At 35.0% G+C, this 19,404-nt stretch overlaps 2 protein-coding genes across 2 annotated transcripts; one reads left to right on the forward strand and one right to left on the reverse strand.

Annotated features, from left to right (window-relative positions):
- Positions 1–2,334: 2,334 nt before the first annotated feature.
- LOC107871153 (ATP synthase subunit delta', mitochondrial) lies at positions 2,335–14,006 on the forward strand. Its single transcript, XM_016717970.2, has 2 exons — positions 2,335–2,807; positions 13,436–14,006. The coding sequence occupies exons 1-2, from the start codon at positions 2,541–2,543 to the stop codon at positions 13,778–13,780; spliced, it is 612 nt and encodes a 203-aa protein (XP_016573456.1). The 5' UTR covers positions 2,335–2,540; the 3' UTR covers positions 13,781–14,006.
- Positions 14,007–14,842: 836 nt separating this feature from the next.
- LOC107871154 (metacaspase-1) lies at positions 14,843–19,096 on the reverse strand. The gene is made up of 5 exons (XM_016717971.2): positions 18,501–19,096; positions 16,644–16,974; positions 15,737–15,857; positions 15,420–15,626; positions 14,843–15,261 (listed from the first exon to the last, which is right to left on the reverse strand). Exons 1-5 carry the CDS (start codon positions 18,859–18,861, stop codon positions 15,202–15,204), a joined length of 1,080 nt encoding a protein of 359 aa, XP_016573457.2. The 5' UTR covers positions 18,862–19,096; the 3' UTR covers positions 14,843–15,201.
- Between the last annotated feature and the right edge of the window lie 308 nt (positions 19,097–19,404).

Raw genomic sequence — 19,404 nt, forward strand, 5'->3', positions numbered from 1 at the left:
ACATACATAGCACATCTTAAGGAAGGATTCATGAAAGGATATAGAATGAAAGACATTTTGCCAAAGCTTTTCTACATAAGTGAGATACAAAAGAATGATGATATTAACGTGCAACAAATTCATTTAAGTGACAATGTGGCTGATTTATTCACCAAATCTTCTCCAATTGTAACTTTCAAGAAGATGTTGTACAAGATCGGGATGCAAAGGTTCATTGATGTTCTCAGGGGCAGCAAATACGCGTTGTACTCTTTTTTCCTTTCAAGGTTTTGCCCCACTGGATTTTCCTTATAAGGTTTTTAATAAGACAACCGATATGTGTATTGTTAAAGATGTGTACTCTTTTTCATTCACTAGATTTTTTTCCTATTGAGTTTTTTCTAGTAAGGTTTTAACGAGGCACGTTATCTATCTAGACATTCAAGGAGGAGTGTTATAAATGTATTTACATTATAGTGAATATCTATCAAGATCTAATAAGAGATCTAGTTGATATCTATCAAGATTTGAAGTATCTGTCTTTTAGTCAGAAACTAGAAATATTTTCCCTTATAAATGAGGATTTTTGTTCATTGTATTCTCAATCTTATAATCAAGATCCCAAGAGCAATAAAGAATCTCTCTCTCCTCTCTCTATTTATTCCCATTCTTGTTTATATTTTCTTGTTCTTGTTTTTATATTTCATAACAAAACATACATTTTAACTTACTATATTTACACAAATCTCCACTCTTATAAAATCTCCACTTTTATAAAATAGTTGTAGAAAACTTATTTAGTTATTTATCTTTGTTGAATATATATTTGAGAGCTAATTATGTATCTCGACACATTCAAAATAAAAAAATGTATCAAAAATTAATTATGTATTTTTTACAAAGAAAAATATGTCTTCATTGGATGTATTATAGATTTTGACAGATTAAAAAGCGAAAAAATATATCAATAATTTATAAAGGAAATCTTTATTGAATGTATCAGAAAATTGTATCTCAACAAACTCAAAATTGATATTTTAATAATTCTATAATATATCAAAATTTTCTATAATTAAGTTCCAAACTGATTTATGTTGTTTGCCCTCGTAAATTCACAATTGAAAAAATATATCGATAACTTATAGGAAAATACTCAAAAAAAATAGCTGAACTTTGATCGTATTTGTAGTTGAGCATACTGAACGGGGTCCCTATTACCCCCTAGGCTTCTTTTTTTTTTGTATTTTAATGTCATATATCTGCCCACTTGAATAAGTGTGTGTAATTCACACGCATTGAGCGCGTGAGAGCATTAAAAAAATGTTAAAACCTTTTTTTTGTCAAATAGCCCCTCAATTTTCTGTTTTTTAATTATTTTTTTTCATTCTTTCTCTTCTCTCTTCTCCCTTCTTTCTTTCTCTGCTCTTTTCTTTCTTTCTTCTCTTCAATGGTGCTCCAGTGGTGTTTCTTTCTTTCATCTTCAACACACCTAATTCATTTTCATCAATTTGACCCAATTTAAAATTGAAAAAGAAAAATTCATCGGAAAATTGAAAAACTAAACATCCTTTACGTTTGATCGAAAAAAAAAAATCTTTTTCTTCTCTCTTCTTTCTTTCTTCTCTTCAATGGTGCTCCAATGGTGCTTCTTTCTTTCATCTTCAACACACCCAATTCATTTCCATCAATTTGATCCAATTTCAAATTGAAAAATAAAAATTCATCGCAAAATTGAAAAACTAATCATCTTTTACGTTTGATCGAAAATAAATCAAATCTTTATCAAATTTGGGAGGAAATTAATTCCACCATTAGTGCCGGCAGCCACCATTGCCGCCGGCATTTGGGCATAATTAAGAAACTTTGGAAAAGTGTTCCATTTGATTTGAATAAAATTATTGAAGAAAATTTTCAATTTGAATTTGAAATTTGGGGAAAAATTTAGTATGAACTAAATAAAAGTCAAATTTCAAGAATTAGAAATCAATATTTTAGTGAAAAAATAATGAAAATTGATGAAAAGAATAAGAATGGAGAAGAAAGTAAATAAAAATTATTTTTAAAAAATACGTGTAAAAATGAGATTGGCGCGTGTATTACACCATCAACTGCCAAAACTGAATATAGCGTTTTGAGGGAATTAAATCCGTTTTAGAAAAGTTTAGGTGGGTAATAGGACCCCGCAAAATTTAATATGCTCAACTGTAGATCTAATCAAAGTTCACATATTTTTCTGAGTATTTTTCCCATAATTTATAGAGAAAATCTTTATTGAATATATCAAAAAATTATATCTTGACAAACTTAAAATTGATATTTTAATAATTATATAATGTATCAAAATTTTCTATAATTAAGTCCAAGCTGATTTATGATTTATGTTGCTTGCCCTCGTAAAATGAACCAAATAAATTATCAATTTTTACATTTGGGCCTTGAATAGCTAGAAATTTTAGGATCCAAAAATTAACTCATTCCATCAAACCCTCATATACTTTCACCAAACTCCGATCACTTTCCCCAATCACCACCAATCTCCGTAGCATATTCTCCGCCCAACAATGTTCCGTCACAGTTCCCGATTCCTCACTAGAGCCGCCACCAGCACAATGCGGTGGCGCCGCCCATTCTCATCCACCGATCTCCCGGCGGAGTCCGTCGCCGATTCCAAATTCGCCGAAGCATGGACCAAAGCAATTCCCAATGTTGACCCACCGAAAACTCCATCTGCTTTCATGACTCCTCGACCGCCTACTCCGTCATCGATTCCGTCAAAGCTCACTGTCAATTTTGTCCTTCCCTACTCTTCTGAACTGTCGGGTAAAGAGGTAATGTTGATGAATAAGATGTTAGTCTTTTGGATTTTGTTATTTGTGATATGTGATTTGGTGTTCTCGATGTTGGAGCTATAAGTATCTAATTTTCCGATTTGTTTTTGGATTTACTGATTTGAAAATTATATCCTAAAGTTTTATGATTACAAATATGTAGAAAATGTTTGAAAATATTGTAGTAAATAAGAACTGTTTGGCTTTCCAAATGCTGATACGAATTCCATCCAAGCTCACTGTCAATTTTGTCCTTCCGTACTCTTCTGAAGTCTGAACTCTCTGGTAAAGAGGTAATGTTGATGAATAAGATGTTAGTCTTTTGGATTTTGTTATTTGTGATATGTGATTGGTGTTTTCGATGTTGGAGCTGTAAGTATCTAATTTTCCGATTTGAATTTGGATTGACTGATTTGAAAATTATATCCTAAACTTTTAATATATGTAGAAAACGTTTGAAAATATTGTAGTAAAAAAGACCTGTTTGGCTTTCCAAATGTTGATAGAAATTCCGTCGAAGCTCATTGTCAATTTTGCCCTTCCGTACTCTTCTGAGCTGTCGGGGAAAGGGGTAGTGTGTGGGTTTTTTATGGTAGATTTGCACTATCCGGTGTTACCATATTATCTTTAATGTGTTGCTACACTTGAGCCTAGGGTCATTCGGAAAGAGCCTCTCTACCTCCTCGAGGTAGTGATAAGGTCTGTGCACACTTTACCCTCCCCAGACCTCACTTGTGAGATTTTACTTGTGTGATATGCGTTGTTGATTGTTGGAGCTGTAGGAATAAAGGTAAGTTTTCCGATTTGAATTGGGATTCTGATTTATTAAAAATGAGTGAGGATTACACCCATTTTGTGGGAATACACTGGGTTTGGTGGTGGTGTCGTCGTCGTTGTTGAGTGAGGATTACTCCTACTTTTCCTGTGGAACTACTGGCAATGTTTTACTCTGTTACTTCTTGTAAATGTTTTAAAAAGAAGATTACTTGCTGATTTTTTGAATTTGCATATATATATATATATATATATGGTTTTCCTTTGTTGATTTGGTTCTTTTAAATAGATATATATGTATATGTAGAAAATGTTTGAAATGATTGTAGTAAAAAAGAACTGTTTGGCTTTCCAAATGGTGATACTACAACAACAATGACATACTGATGAAATCCCACAAGTGGGTCTGGGAGGGTGGAGTGTATGCATACCTTACCCTTATCTCGTAGAGATAGTCTGTTAGACCAAATGGTGATATAACAACGAAAACATACCCACTTAGTTCCACAAGTGATGTCTTGGCAAGGTTAAGTTACACAGACATTACCCTACCTCATAAAGATAGAGGCTGTTTCTGATAGATCAAATGGTGATGGTGTACCGTAGTATATCTTTATTTTTTTGATTACAAATATGTAGAAAATGTTTGAAAAGCTGTAGTTAAAAAGAATTGTTTTGACTTTCCAAATGGTGATACAACAACAACAACATACACAGGAGAGGTGAATCTAGAATTTCTAAAACATAGATGCACCACTTGGAAAAAGGAAAAAGTTGTATTAAGTGAGAATTGATCTCTAGTCCTCTAGGTAAAATACTCAACCTTCAACCAAATACACCATTTAGCCTCGTTATAGCATGGGTGCCAACAGCTAGTATCATACCAATCTAATTTTATGGAGATACTATGGGTTCACGTGTGTGACGTGCCCCATAATTTAGGCTATAAATTCGCCACTGATACCTAGTGTAATTCCCTAAGCTGCATGGACTCGGGTGCAGGTATCCGAGACGGGTGCGATTCTGAGAGTCGGATTCGTCAAAATTTAATTTTTAAGATTCGGGGATGCGAATCCAATTATGGATATGGGTGCGGGGATTCGGCTAAAAAATTAAATATTATAAATATAGTTCCATATTTAACAGTCATTTCAATTTACTTTTTCCTGTATGTCAAGGAAATTTCATTTTTTAAAAAATATTCTTTACTTTTTTTTACTTTTAAGGTAATTTTTTTTAGTTACTTTTTAAATTAGGAATAGTATTTTTTATATGGAAAGAAAATAATTATTTTTAATGAGGAGTAGTATTTAAAATGTGTCAAACACTCACCAGATCTAAATAAATTAGGTTTACCTTTTTTAATATAATTTATTTTTTTTAAAAATACAATTATCAAAAAATAGGACCATCAACAGTGACGCCGACAAGCACAATCTGAGCATTCTACTCTTTCTTCCCCATCAAAATTCCGATGACGATAACCCTTCCGCCGGCAATAACCCTTTCGCCGGCGACAACCGACAATCACAAATCTGAGCATAATACCATTTTCTCTTTCTTCCCCATCGAAATTCCGGCGACGATTTCGCCGGCGACAACAATCACAGTCGTCGATCTTCTCCTTTTGACGGTTTCTCCCTTTCGATAACGATGCCAACTTTCTTCTTGGTCAACGTCTCCGGATTCGTTTGACCAAATCCGAGACGAATCCCGCTCTGGCGTCCGTACCGGTGTCGTGTCGGGACGGGTTCAACGGCATAACCGCCGAGTCCGAGCAACATAGGTAATTCCATATATGGCTTCTACTCCTACGTTGTAGAGAACTAGAGATAGAGAGGGGTTTCTAATAGACCAAATGGTGATGTGTACTATAAAATAGAAGAAAGCGAGTACTAGACTCCATTTAGATTCAACTGATTTGAAGTTCATAGAGTTACATACCAAAATGTCATTTGCATGCTTAAATTTACGCAACTAGTGAGCTTCTAATTGAGGTGCGTCTACGGCCGGCTGAAAACTATTTCCAAACCCCCTCTTCGGCCTAGGTTCTGCCTTGGCTGTTGAGACTTTTTGAAAGGGCACTGTTCGGGGATGCCTACAATTCTTAGCTAGTGTTTGACCATAGTTACCCAAATTTTCAAGGGTGCTAACTCCATTGTTGATGTTAAAGCATGAGAGGTTTGTAAGGAGGTTCAATGCCACTTTCATAGCCTTAAGGCCCTCAACTCCCAATAAGATTGAAGTTGTGGAGTCTTAGGGATTTTTGGCCTATAAGTCTAATTGCGAGCCTCTGGAAGATTACTCAAAGATATCAACAGCGAGACTCAAAAAGAGTGATGTACAAGTTGGTTGATAATGCACATTGCACATATGAATTTGTTAGGGTAAGGCGGAACATGGATGTCGCATGAATAGGTATAGTCAATGAATGCCTAGATGCAAGACACAATGGGAATACATTGGGAGTTTTATGTAAGTTAGAGATTGAGAAGGCTATGATCATCTTAATTGGAGTCTTCTTACCAATATGCTTAAGGAAATATGATTCGGTAGTATATAGATTAGCTGGGTAAATATTTATGTGAGCACTTAAGTGCTCTTTAATCATAAATAGAATACTTGAAGCAATCTTTTTTTTTTTTGCTTAAAGAGGCTTGAAACAAGGAGATCCGTATTCATGTTAGTGATAGGTAGTTTGGTTGGATTTCTCGCTTGTTTGATACTTCACCTACTATGCATTAGGTCTCCTATTGGTGCTAGACACAGAGCAGATAGAGCAGATATAACAGAGAGGGTTGGAAAGCTATGAAAGTGGCTTGGAAGCGGGAAGAAGCCATTGTTTTTACTTGGTGAAGATGAGTAGTTAATAGTGTGCTAGATTCTTTGTTAACTTATGTGATTTTCTTGTTTTTCCGCCAATCAAGATTGAGAAAGAAAATTAATAAAGTGAGAAGAGATTTGTTATAGCAAGATAATAGATAAAGGAAACCCTTCAACCTGCTTAAATGGAGCACACTCATCAAGAGTAAGAAAAATAGAGGATCAGATATCAAAGATCTAAGGATTTATTAATGAAGTGGATATGATGATTCAATTATGAAAAAGAGGTTTCTAGAGTAATGTTATCGAGAAGAAGAAAATTAAAACACAAAGTTTAAAGGTTCACACACTCAAATTTGGTGTACAAGCATTATGGCACATTATGCCATGTTAGCACTGGGTGTCCACAAGACCTACTTATGTCGAGTTGAATTGTCTTGTATCTTGTTTGTCATTGGGAAAGTTTAAGTATAAAACAAGTAGTTGGGGCCAAGTTTGAGTGTCTGTCTATCTAGTTGGCCAAAAAATAAGCACTTTGGGCTCCCAAGAAGCTTGGCCGGACATGATGCTGGGCCTTACAAAATTTGTGCTAAGTTATTAAGTTTGTGAAATATTGGCACAAGTGTATGTTAATTATTGATGTCCAAATATGTGATTCAAACAAAGGCCTAACTTCATGTTTGAATTGAACACTTAATTTGGGCTTTACTAATTAAATAAGTTCATTTTATTAGTTTTGAGCTCAATGTCTACATCATCTGGAGGACCAAACCCATGCCACGTATTCAGTGACATGCCATTCTAGTCAAGTCACATGCCAATCAAATGATATCATGCGTTCAAGTGATGTGGTATGATAAGTCAATGTAAAAACCAATTAAATGTCGTCAAGTGTTTGTATAGCATGATTCATCCAATCAAATACAATCTTATCACATAGCTTTTGTGATAGGTTTGATGACTTATGTGAACCAGTCAAATTGAAGAAAAAAGGATTGTACTCGTTACAAACTCCCTTCTCCCACAACTATAGATAGGGGTTTCTGTAAGGTAAAAGAAACCAAAGATACATCAAGCAAGCTGAATGAATAAGTTTCAAAATAAAAACATTCAAAACCTTTTTGTTTGTGATCAAATCCAACAACAAAGTTATTGTCAAGACCGTATCCTGTCAAGAAAAAGCCCAGAGCCCTTGAATCTTTGTTCTTGAGTAGAAGAATCAAAGTACGTCATTTGCAACATTTTAGGAAAGAAAGGTACTCTAAGATCTCTTGCCAATCGTGAGGAGGAGACAGTTTACACTTCGACGCGAAGCTTCGAGAAGAGAGTGCTTCATGTACTTCTTCGTTAATGCTTGAATAAGGGACATACTATGCATTTCTTCGTTTTCTCACACCATAATATGAAATATGGAACACTTCACGACATCTTGGTGAATGTTTGGAGGATGGGCTCCATGTTGTCCTTCGTTCAGCCGTGTAAAAAAGGTGCTTCATGCGCATGCACTTTATCGCCAAGTGGCAAGAAGAGGTCGTTCCACTTAAAGGGTGGGACATTCGATGTACTTCTCTGCCAACTCTTGATTAATGTGAAGCTCACATAAGTCTTCACCAAATCTTGAAGGATGAGATCTCTCGTGTACTCTTTTGAGTCGGGAGAAGAGCATGTTTCATACACTCCTTCGCTAGTGCAAGAAAAGGATGTCCCATGTGCTTCTCTATCACTAGTTGAAACATGAGAACACAGAATGTACATTTTCATGAAAGAATAGATAGGGCAGAAAATGCCATGTACCACTTCATTTGGAAACACGTGCTTGAAATCTTGACCTGAACTTTGGATATATCACTTTCTAAGCTCACCGATGTAGAGGAAGATTTTGAATGTTTTTTCTTTAGATATTCTCTAGCATTCTTTTAGCTTGCTTGATATATTCTCAAATGAGGACTCCTATTTATAGTTACACGAGAAGTTAGTTCGTCATGAGTTCTTCAATTTGATTGGTTCGCTTGAGTCATCAAATCTATCACACGTTATGTGATAGTATTGTATTTTATTGGTTGAAACATGTTTTGAAACTTCTTGGCCATTGATTGGTCTTTATGTTGACTTGACATGCCACATCATTTGGGCATGTGATATTATATCATTGGCCTATGATTTGATTGGGAAGTGATGTTGTTGAATACGTGGCATGAGTGTGGATGTCCAGATGAAGCGGGCCTTGAACCTGAAATTATTATTGACTTATTTAGTTTGTGTAGTCCAAGTCAACTGTTCAACCCAAACGACGCTGGGTTAAGTTTAATTTGTAATCAGACCTGAAAAACTAATCCAAATAATTTCAAGTGCTTACAATGAGGTAGATGGTTCCTGGTGTACCTAGAAAGCTAGAACCACTCATGGGGTAGCAATCTAAAAGAGTATAAGGTACCTTATGTACTGATCAAAAATAATATCTGTGCAGCCTGTATTTTTGGAGAAAATTGATTGCAAAGTTGGGGATTATAGGAAGAACTTATTGGGCATGAGTTTTGAAGGAAAAATTTCAAGATCTTTACAGATGGATGCATGGTTAACTGAAGTTTTTTTGGGAGGATTGTAGAATGATTGAGGCTTGCAACATAATGTCTAGAAGACATTTTGAATGACTGGGTGATGAACCTGGTAGCTGAATTCTGTAGTTCACTGGTTTTCTCTCAAAGGGTTTCTTTAGTAACGAAGGAAAGTTACTAAAGAGATTGGATGATACGCAACAAAAGCTGTTGCACAGTTAATTCTTGCTACAGGATGCTGACAGACTTGGATTAATAAATTAGATCATGTTATTGAAAGGAAATGCACAAGACAAAAGCACCTTACAAGGTGGCTTGTTCCATGGATTTTTGCTGAGGAAGCTTGCTTAACATAAAACAACCTCCAAAGAAGACGTTTCTTGCCATGCCACCGATATTGCTTATGTGAAGAACAACTAGAAAATCAAGTGTTTCTACATTGTCCAATATAACATATCAGCTATGATACCCTTTTTTGATATTTCTATGCCCTTGTTGGGCAATGGGTGATACTGTTGTACATATTTTAAGATCTTGGAAAAGAAAGGTGACAGGCAATAGAAAGTTTATAGGGTGGAACACAATCTTAGCTTAAGATGTTTTAAAGCCAAATCCAACTACACTTGAAAGATAAATTCAACGGCCTCTTTTGTTGAGTTGTGTAAAATAATACTTCTAAATGAGACATAATCTGTATTAGAACTCATCGAATGCCTTCAAGATTAGAAATGGAATACACTTTTGCTTTTTTGCTTCATGATGACACTCAAATTACACCTTGAAGGTATAAGCGGTCGTCGTCAATATAATTTATCCAACTAGAATCGAGGTCGAATCCTTAGGGAATTAGAACGCGGAATTCAATCTTGAGTGTTAGGATTTACTAGAAGTTGACTCGTAATGCAATGTAAAGCAAACGAGAAAATAAAATTGGGGGGTGTTGGGAGTTTCTAGATATTGACTCCTAATGCAATTTAAATCAAATGAGAAAATAAAAGGGGGGGTGGGGGGTGGGGGTGTTTTGCTTCAAACGATTTGTAGTTAACAGTTTAATCGCGGTAGAAATGCACAATTCGAAGTTTATATAACTTAGAGTTGAAATTAAGTGGGGAATGAGACTTGGGATTATGCTATTGGAAGTGTGGGTTCATGCATGACTAATTGAACATTTGTCTAGATTTAGCTATGAGTCATGGATAAGCTAGATTATAGGTATTTAGTGTTAATTTGTCAATCAAACATCAAAATCTTATAAATGGGTTCTTTCGAACACCTCACAAGTGTAGCTATTTGAACAATCTAAAACCTTAGTTACTATCTTTATGTCAAAGAGATACTATTAAATGATATAAATCAAGTTGTTCACTACCATTTCTCATCCTCATCTCCTTTGTCAAGGATGATAAGGATTCAAGGGTAAACTAGACTTTGCAACCTCTAATTATAGATTAAAACATAGAATAGGAGTAAAAAGCTAATGAGAAGTTTTTGGCTAATGGGCATTGAACTCAGAGGTGATCTTTTTGGCCATAGATATCTCAAGTAGTTTTTGGAGAAAAATTTGAATAAAGTGTTTGGTCATACAATTTATCATTATTTGGCAAATGATCCAAATTCCTAGAAACTAGAAAAAACTAGTTTTGGCCAAGTTTTATTATTTGAGAACTTTTAAAAATTTAAAATTTACCCCAAATTTTTAGATTTTATAAAATACCCCGCCGCTTATTAATTCCAACTAATATCTATTTGCCAACCAACCCCATTTATAAACCTTGTTATTTGACTCAAGATGTAATAGTATTGTTGCATTACACTTGCTAAAAGTAATGTAAATAGAAAAATTGGATGCTGGCCGGGACACCATGATTATCAAAAAAAAAAAAAAAATTTAAAATTGGATGCTCCTTTGTTAGTTAAGAAAACTTCAGTAGCTCCTATACTGACGTGTGAAGTTGTTTATAAACAGGTTGGAGCTTATAGTTTATGAGTTCAATTTTTATCATGAAACAAGTTCATTATAAAATGATAATACAAAGTTATAAATAATTTTAATAGTTTTTAGAACGTATGAGTATAAATCATATTTCTTAAAAAGTCAAATATTTTTTTCAAAAACTATGTCCAAATACATGGTGAAATTTCACCCCAAATTTTTACCCAAAAATGGCTTGCAAAAATATTTGGGAATCTATGGCCAAACGCTAGCTTAGTTTCATAAAGGTTTTCTAAACTGAAGCATTTTGTTTCTTATTCTTGCTAAATAGTATTTAATGCAGAAATCCTTGTGAAATCTTCTTTTCTAGGAGTGAATTAGTTAGCAGTCATTTTTGTGGGAAAAACAACTAATAATATGCTCTTCCATTTGTGTATTTTAAATTTGTGTTTGCTTGGTTAATTGAGCAGTTTATGCTACAAGACAATAACGCAACCATGCACTAATTGGGAGTGCTTGAACTGCCACTTGTTATGAGGGATGCGTTATTAACTCTTAATGAATTCATAATCCTTAAGGATGTTGTATTTAAAGCAATATATACTTGAAGAATTCATCTGTATGAGAAGTGGAGTGGGGCAACTCTTATGAGATTTTTGGCCTAATCTTTAGATCTCTCATGAATAACCAAGTAGGCGCATGGCCTATTGGCGCAAAACCATGTTGAACAACAAAATTACAATCAAAATGTGATTGATATAATCTCTAGCTTACAATAAGAATTATTGGCTCATAAAAATATTATATTTCACCAACAGTTCTGTAAGTTAAATCTTATTGATCTATGTTTGGTTTATAGTCTAAAAGACACCTAATATGTTGCATTTTGGTCATGTATATCCAACAAGTTAAACTCTTTTCTTATAAATCTTTTGAAATATGTGGTGAATTGTAAGCTAAATAATTTATTTCAAAAGAATTATTTTGCAAATGTATTTGAAGAGCCAACAAAAATGTATTTAGCAAGTTAAATAATTTTACTTAAAGAAGATGACAAAGTGAAAACACTTGGCGGTATGCATGCCATGACTTTAGACGCTTATTTTTATACTTTGTCATGTGTTGTGACATTTGCATGAATTGTTGAAGTGTCAGGAACAGTTGACCTGATTTGATTAATTCATCTTCCTTATAAATAGCCCCTCAAGTATACTTGCTAGAAAACACATACAATAGAAACATTAGCTGAGCACTGTCCTAAAACTATTTTAGCAGCGTGAAATGTTTTCCCAAGATTAAACAAGCCCTCTCTAATAAAATAGAGGATACATGAATCAACAAAATTTAATCAACATTAGCAAGTTATACTAGGGATTATTTAATAAAGAAGCCAAAGTCAAAACAATTAAAAATTATAAAGTGAATGCAAAAAAGTTAAATTGAAATTGTGAGGAAGAGAGGGAGAGTTGGAACAATGTTGGGAGTTTATCTAATATTTCTATTGGATGTATTTTCTGCAAGTATATTTGGAAGATGAATAGTTCAAATCAAGCCGAGCGTGCTTGACACTTGTCTTCAACAATTCATGCAAATGTCACCACACATGACTAGTGTCTAAAGGTATGGCATGCATGCTGCCAAATGCTTTCACTTTGCATCTTCTCCGAGTAAAATTATTTAGCTTTTCGAATACATTTTTGCTGGCCTCTCACATACATTTACAAAATAATTCCTTCGAAATAAATTATTGAGCTTACAATTCCCGACATATTTCAAAAGAATTTATAGGAAAATAGTTTAACTTGCTGGATATACATAACCAAAATGCATAGGTTTGTTGTCATTTGGAACATGAACCAAACTTAGATCAAACAAATTGAACTACCCACTCTCGATATTGTTTTCTAAGGGATCAATTGGATTAAAGTTTATGTGGTAGTGATAGTGAATCAAACTTTGTTTCATGAGGGTTTTCTAAACTGAAGTATTTTGTATCTCATACTTGCTAAATAGTAGTAATTTCCTGCAGAAATCCTTATGAAATCTTCTTTTCCCAGAGTAAATTAGTTAGCAGTCATTTTTATGGGAAAAACAACTAATAATATGCTCTTCCACTTGTGTAATTTAAATAAATTTGGTTTCACTTGGTTTAATTGATCAGTTTATGCTACAAGGCAATAGCGCAACAACCTTCATGTAGCAGTTCAATTGGTATTAAAAATTTAGTGAATCTGATCAATGGGGAGTCTTTATGCCTTGTGAAAAACTTGGTCGTGTTAAATTTTGGGCTAATTTCCAAGGTGCTCCGCAAATTGTTTATATAATCCAGCTTCTGGCACTGTCTCATTAAGTTTAGCATTATATGCCCGAATATTAATAAATCAGAGAAACATTTTCTAGCTCAATGTTTCAACAGTTGCCAAATTATGTGGTGTAGTACTTGTGTGAGGTTTAATAGTATGCTTATGAGAGAATGTGCATCAGTAGCTTTGAAAAATCTGATTCAAGCTTTTATCACTCCTTCCTTATGCAATTATATCCAGGTTGACATGGTTATAATCCCTGCTACGACGGGACAGATGGGTGTTTTACCTGGGCATGTGGCAACAATTGCTGAGCTGAAACCTGGTGTCTTGTCAGTTCACGAGGGCAGCGATGTGAACAAGTACTTTGTGAGTGGTGGATTTGCATTTGTTCATTCAAATTCTTATGCGGATATAATTGCTATTGAGGCTGTACCTCTTGACCGCATCGACCCCAATTTGGTTCAAAAGGGCCTCACTGAATTCACTCAGAAGCTAAGCACTGCATCAACCGATGTAGAAAAAGCTGAAGCCCAGATTGGAGTTGATGTACACAGTGCCCTTAATGCTGCTCTCACTGGTTAAGCAAATAGCAATATGATCGTTGTCGTTGGCGAACTTTCTTTTTTCCTTTGTATCTGATAGACTACTTCACCCTTTTTGCATAAGCTGATGATGATGATGATTTCTATTTCCAAGTCCTACATTACTTGAATAAATGCTTCAAACAAGGTTTCTTTACATGTCTGTTTTGCTGCTATCTAAGCTGTATGTTAAACTACAGTAATGAGAATAGATTGTTCAAAAAGAATTATGCAGTAGTCTCGTGCTACCTAATTTTTAGTTTGGGGTGCACTTGTTTGTGTCAGTTTCAAGTTCTCACATGTAACCCTTGGTTTCATACATTTAATATCTGTTGCAGAAGTCAGCATTACTTGGATTGTTGCCTTGAACGGTCTCTTTTACAGTACAACAACGTACCCAGCTTAATCCCACGAGTGGGATCTGGGCAGGGGTAGAGTGTACGCAGACTTTATCCGTATCTTGGTAGCATATTCCTTTTACAGTATGTAGTTATACCTTTGGTGGGCTTGAGAAAGGAAACAAACATTTTAGCTCGACTTGATGATGTGTGAAGCAGATTTTGCCTTGAAAAATAGGATACATGATGCTATTGCCTACATCACCTTATGACAAAAAAGATTCATGCTAGCCTATGTCCAGTGTGAACTTGAAGGTCAAAGAGGCCTTTGTCACTGTTCATATATATATATATATATATATATATATTTCTGTTAATGCTAGTGCCAAATTTTAATTAGGTCTCCTATCATTGAGGAGTAAAGCACCAAATTTTATTGAATTAGCAGTTTACATTATCCCTGCCAGCTGTTGTCCTCTAGATTTAGTATCATTTTCCTCCCTATAAAAGGGATTTATTATGACAAGCCAAAGTGCCAAACTATCAAATTTAAGAAAAGAAAGGATATGGTATCGTCTCTGTGACAAAAAGAAATCTATTCTTTTCTTCCTCAGAAATATGTACTTTCAACATACTTCCAATCCTGCAGTTGATACCGCTCATTTGATCCAGAAATTCATACATTTCCTTGTGAAGATGATATTACTGTTATGGATGGTCCGGTATTGAATAAACGAGCTGCCCATTCTAAAGTGTGTTCATACAAATATTTCTTGTATCAAAACTCCCCACTAAACGGAAACACAAATATTCTCTTGGAGGTAAGCCAATAATGTTACATTTGTTCTTTGATTGGGAATCAAGACAGAAAAGAAGACAAGAAGCTTAAGTAAATTTAGCAATACAGAGGTTAAAGAACTAGAAATCTATGGAGATGCTAACAAAGATTCTCTTCTCAATAGTTTCAATGCCTTGAAGGAGTGTAGCCTTATTCAAAAGGAATTAGTAGGAATACCTCTCTCTCTCTCCGATAACTCAAATAAGAATATGTGCGCCGCGCCCAAACTGTATGAAAGTTACGATGTTATAGTGAAAACTTTCTGGTGTACACATCAAATGGCTCATTAGCAGTCAACTGGGGCTCCTGCAACCAAAAGGTAAACACTGAAATATATATACTTCAAACATCATTTGAGTAATATTGTTCCTGGAAATATTTATTTTCTAGCGATCAATTAACTTAGACAAGGCCCCTTTACACCTGAAGAACAGTTCGATAACAATAAATGTATTCTTATTTACCTGTCTCATCCCAAAGCCATCGCTTCCTCTGGTAATCAGCATTGTGAGAAGAGAAGTGACGATGTTACTACCTAAATCACTATCAGAACTGCGGATGAAAGATCTGATTGCGTTCAGAATACTCCCATAAGTAATTCCATGTCCGCGTTCAATTGCTTGAATGAAAGAGAAGGTCATTGCACCAGTTGAAGTGACCTTGGATAAACTCTGTCATCAAGAAGTAAGTCATTCAATTGGCTTTACTTAGGTTGATTTACTCTATTTAGTTCCATTTCAAGAACTAAAATATGAAAATGGAAAAGCAAAGCAAATTTTACATCTGTATCTGCAGATTTTTGATGATCATCACAACCACTAAAGGATATGACTTCTCCTCCACTTGTTCCTTTCCATGCTCCCGTTAGAGGATGATGGTCTTCCCATGCATATCGTCCAGTTCTGCATAAGTCTTTTGCACACTCTTTAACAAAGGCGTTTGATAGCTATTCCACTAAGTGGAGCAGTAAGGCGAATTTGACAAAAATAGAAGCAATAGGGTGTGTTTGGGATGAAAGAAAATATTTTCAATTTTCTCATGTTTGATTGGCGTAAATGCTATGAAAAATATTTTCTAAATAACTTATTTTCTTTCCAATTTAAGGAAAATGACTTTACTACAAAAGTAAGAAATTAAGAATATTTTTCAAACCTCTCTAGCTTTCAACCTTACCACTTGACCCGTCCCGGGAAATGACTCTTGACCTTGACTTGAGAACCAACTCCCACCCTGATTCGAGACCTAACTCTCGACCTCCACCTCGTCCCCACCCCAACTTGACGTCAAGGTCAGCTTTTGACTTAAGTTTGGGAGTTGGATCTTGGGTTAAGGTTAGGCTTAGGCTAGGGTTGGATCAAGGATCAAGGATCAAGTTCTGAGTCGGGGTCAATGCTAGGATCAGGTCTTGGGTCAGTGTTAAAGGGTAGAGTGTTGGCTTTAGTATCATTGATTTTAGCCAAATTATACCTAAATGCTCTTGGGACAATAGTTATCCTTGCTAACCTAAACACCACAAAATAGTTAAGATACCCACTTATTTTCCTGAAAAACATTTTTCTCCATACCAAATACACCCAAGGGCTCCTTGTTTTTATGAAGTCAAATAAGAACTACTCATATTTAGATAGCAGGGGTTTATCCTACTAGAAATTTGAGTATTAAGTAGAATAAAAAGTTGTGATACAGACCTGTCCATCCTACAAAAAAATGGTAAATCCAGCATAGTACCACTGTGACAAGCATCTATGATGGCGTGAAGCTTCGCACCGCGAGGAAGAGGCCTAACAATTGTTGCATTTAGTTCATCATCAACAATCATTCCTTGTGTTTTGAAGTCTAAGGGGCAAAGTGTTTCATCATAACCATCAATTTCATCGAAAGTGTAGTTTCTTTGTTGTAACCCATGGCCAGAATAATGAAACACCAAAGAATCTCCTGATTGAACACCTTGCATAAGCCAGTGCATTGCCATTCTTATGTTATGTTTAGTTGGAATCCTGTATGGATCTCTTTCTTCTTCTGTAAGCGAGAAAATGGAAGATTTCAAGTTAAGTTTGTTTAATATGAGTTTAATGGACTAGATAGAGCACTATACATAATACCAACAAGAAGATGAAAAAGAAATTGGTTTTGCCAGTAGCAATAACCACAACTAGGTTCTCCTCCGCCCCCCTCCCTCCCCCCTCTTTTGTGATGATAGTAGTGTCGGGTACCTGCTATATCTCACCAACACAAGTACGAGTGACTCTGTCCATCAAGATTTGGATAGATAGAAACAAATCACCTGGTGCTCACAAATAGGTTGAGGTCAGCTATGTGAATCTTACCGATAGGCCATAACGTCACTCCATTTAAGCTCATTATACTAATGGTAAAAAAAGTTCTTTATGCTATCGGTCGGTGTATATAACTTAAATCTTTCTAACATATATAGCTATTGGTGTTAAAAGGTATACATCAGTAAAAGCTCACGAAATATCAGATGTTGCTTGTCCAACATAGTTACCTACTTATCTCATTTCCATAGGTTATTCAATCAAGTCTCTATATAACATCGTTTGTTTGGATATTGTTTGGTTGTTATAGCAAAATACAGTTGGAGAGCCTTTGAGTAACTGGTAAAGTTGTTGTCATATGACCAGGAGGGGAGCCTTTGAGTAGCTGAAGAAGTTGCTGTCATATGACCAGGAGGTTATGGAATTCAAACCTTGAAAACAGTCTCTGGTAGATTTGCAAGGTAAGACTGCGTACAATACACAATATATCCTTGTGGTGGGGCCCTTAGTGCACCGGACTGTCCTTTTTTTTTATAAAAAATCAATTCCAAATAATTATCGATTGATATAGTGAAATGTTATTATATATAATGACTAGTATAGAAAGATCTAACTTTACGAGAAATTAACTACTGTCATATAAAGCATTGGAGAAGAATAAAGTATTGTGACATTCTAAACTCAAGTTAGCTTATACATTTTAAAGTAGTTCACTTTCTTTAAAGCTTGTGTGATTGAAGAAAGCTATAGGCATCTTAAATTGTTTTTTTTTAAGGGGAAAGTATATTTTAAAAATGTGTGCATTGAACAACTAAATTAAATTCTAAAACGAATTTTAAACTTATCGATCATGTACTATATGCATCAGATGCCTAGTTCTGACCAAATAGAGGAAAGGTGCACCAAAGAATCCATTAAGCTAGTTCGATAAAAACTTGAAACGCCAAAAAAAAAAAAAATACTATATATTTCACAGTTAGAATTTAAGTTATATACATCGACAATTATGCTGATTCCTGCTGACGGCGACAACCAAGATTTGGTCATTACTAGTGGCACAAGTAGTAATATTCGTCAAGAACTAGAGTTTTATGTTCTATGAACCAACTTTTGTTCAATTCATTCAGTATTTTACAACTATTAAGTTTGTAAGTTATTAACATTTTAATTTTATTGAATCTCCGCTGCTGCCCGTATATATCATGGAGTTCAACACTTATCCAAGTGAATATTTGGCAAAAAAGTGGTAATAAAAGAGAGAATAGTTACCAGTGAGCATGAGAACAGAGTCCTGAGGAAACTTGAACCGATTGACAAGCAAGTACTTCATACAATTAGCATCATTGATGCATCCCTTGAGCTCATTTTTAGTTTTCTTATATGTAATACCAATTATCAAAGCCCTCTTTCGGCCAAAGGCTGAAGGAGCTTGAATTGTCTGACCGGCTGCGAGAGGGGTGCGTCCGACAGACATAGGGAAGTAGTTGTTCATGTACGATAATAACCGGGTCCTCCGAGGACCTGTGGTGCCACTAGTCACTGCGCAGCAGACCGCGCAGCGTATCGACTGAGCACCATGCGGGAGTTGTAAGGTAGTGTGGCAATTGGTACATTCCACAAACTTCACCATTTTTCTTTAAAAAATAAGAAAATTTAAATAGAATAAAGTTTTGATAGATGTAGTATATAGTCCTACATATAAGGTATGATATGATTTGTGGAAGATTATTGTAAGGAGTGAGATATTATTGTTTCTTATGAAGAAGGAGAATGGAGAGATGAGATAGAGGTCATTCACTATTCTGATTTCTGGTTTAGCTCAAATGCGGAGTAGCTTCTATTTATAAGTATTCTTTAAGGGTTTAAGCCTGAGCTCTGGATTCAAGATTTGGAGTTTATAAATTATGACAACGATTTTAAGTTAATGTTATAACAATAAATTGGTTCACGTTTAAATAATTGTAGATATTAAGTTGATTTTGTAATATGTCCCAGTCTTGTTCCGGACGTTCTAGGTGATCTTGTCTCTTCTGTTGGAATTAAAGAAATTCTAGGCTTTTGCTCTGGTGGTTCTGGATTCATTGCTATTTCCTTAGGCAGTTGTTTTGCTAACAACTTTTTTATTGAGCCTATTACTAAATGAATAATGGTAATAATTTACTAATATGTGTAG

This window comes from Capsicum annuum, chromosome 5, assembly GCF_002878395.1.
Source record: "Capsicum annuum cultivar UCD-10X-F1 chromosome 5, UCD10Xv1.1, whole genome shotgun sequence".
In the NCBI taxonomy this organism is placed as follows: Eukaryota; Viridiplantae; Streptophyta; class Magnoliopsida; order Solanales; family Solanaceae; genus Capsicum; species Capsicum annuum.

Excerpts from the sequence above, each read along its gene's own strand:
- LOC107871153 (XM_016717970.2), top strand. The coding sequence starts at position 2,541 with ATGTTCCGTCACAGTTCCCGATTCCTCACTAGAGCCGCCACCAGCACA. Across the intron at positions 2,808-13,435 it reads CTGAACTGTCGGGTAAAGAG|GTTGACATGGTTATAATCCC; the intron begins GTAATGTTGATG and ends AATTATATCCAG.
- LOC107871154 (XM_016717971.2), bottom strand. The coding sequence starts at position 18,861 with ATGGTGAAGTTTGTGGAATGTACCAATTGCCACACTACCTTACAACTC. Across the intron at positions 15,858-16,643 it reads TTTTTTTGTAGGATGGACAG|AACTGGACGATATGCATGGG; the intron begins GTCTGTATCACA and ends AGACTTATGCAG. Across the intron at positions 15,262-15,419 it reads ATGGCTTTGGGATGAGACAG|GAGCCCCAGTTGACTGCTAA; the intron begins GTAAATAAGAAT and ends TTTTGGTTGCAG.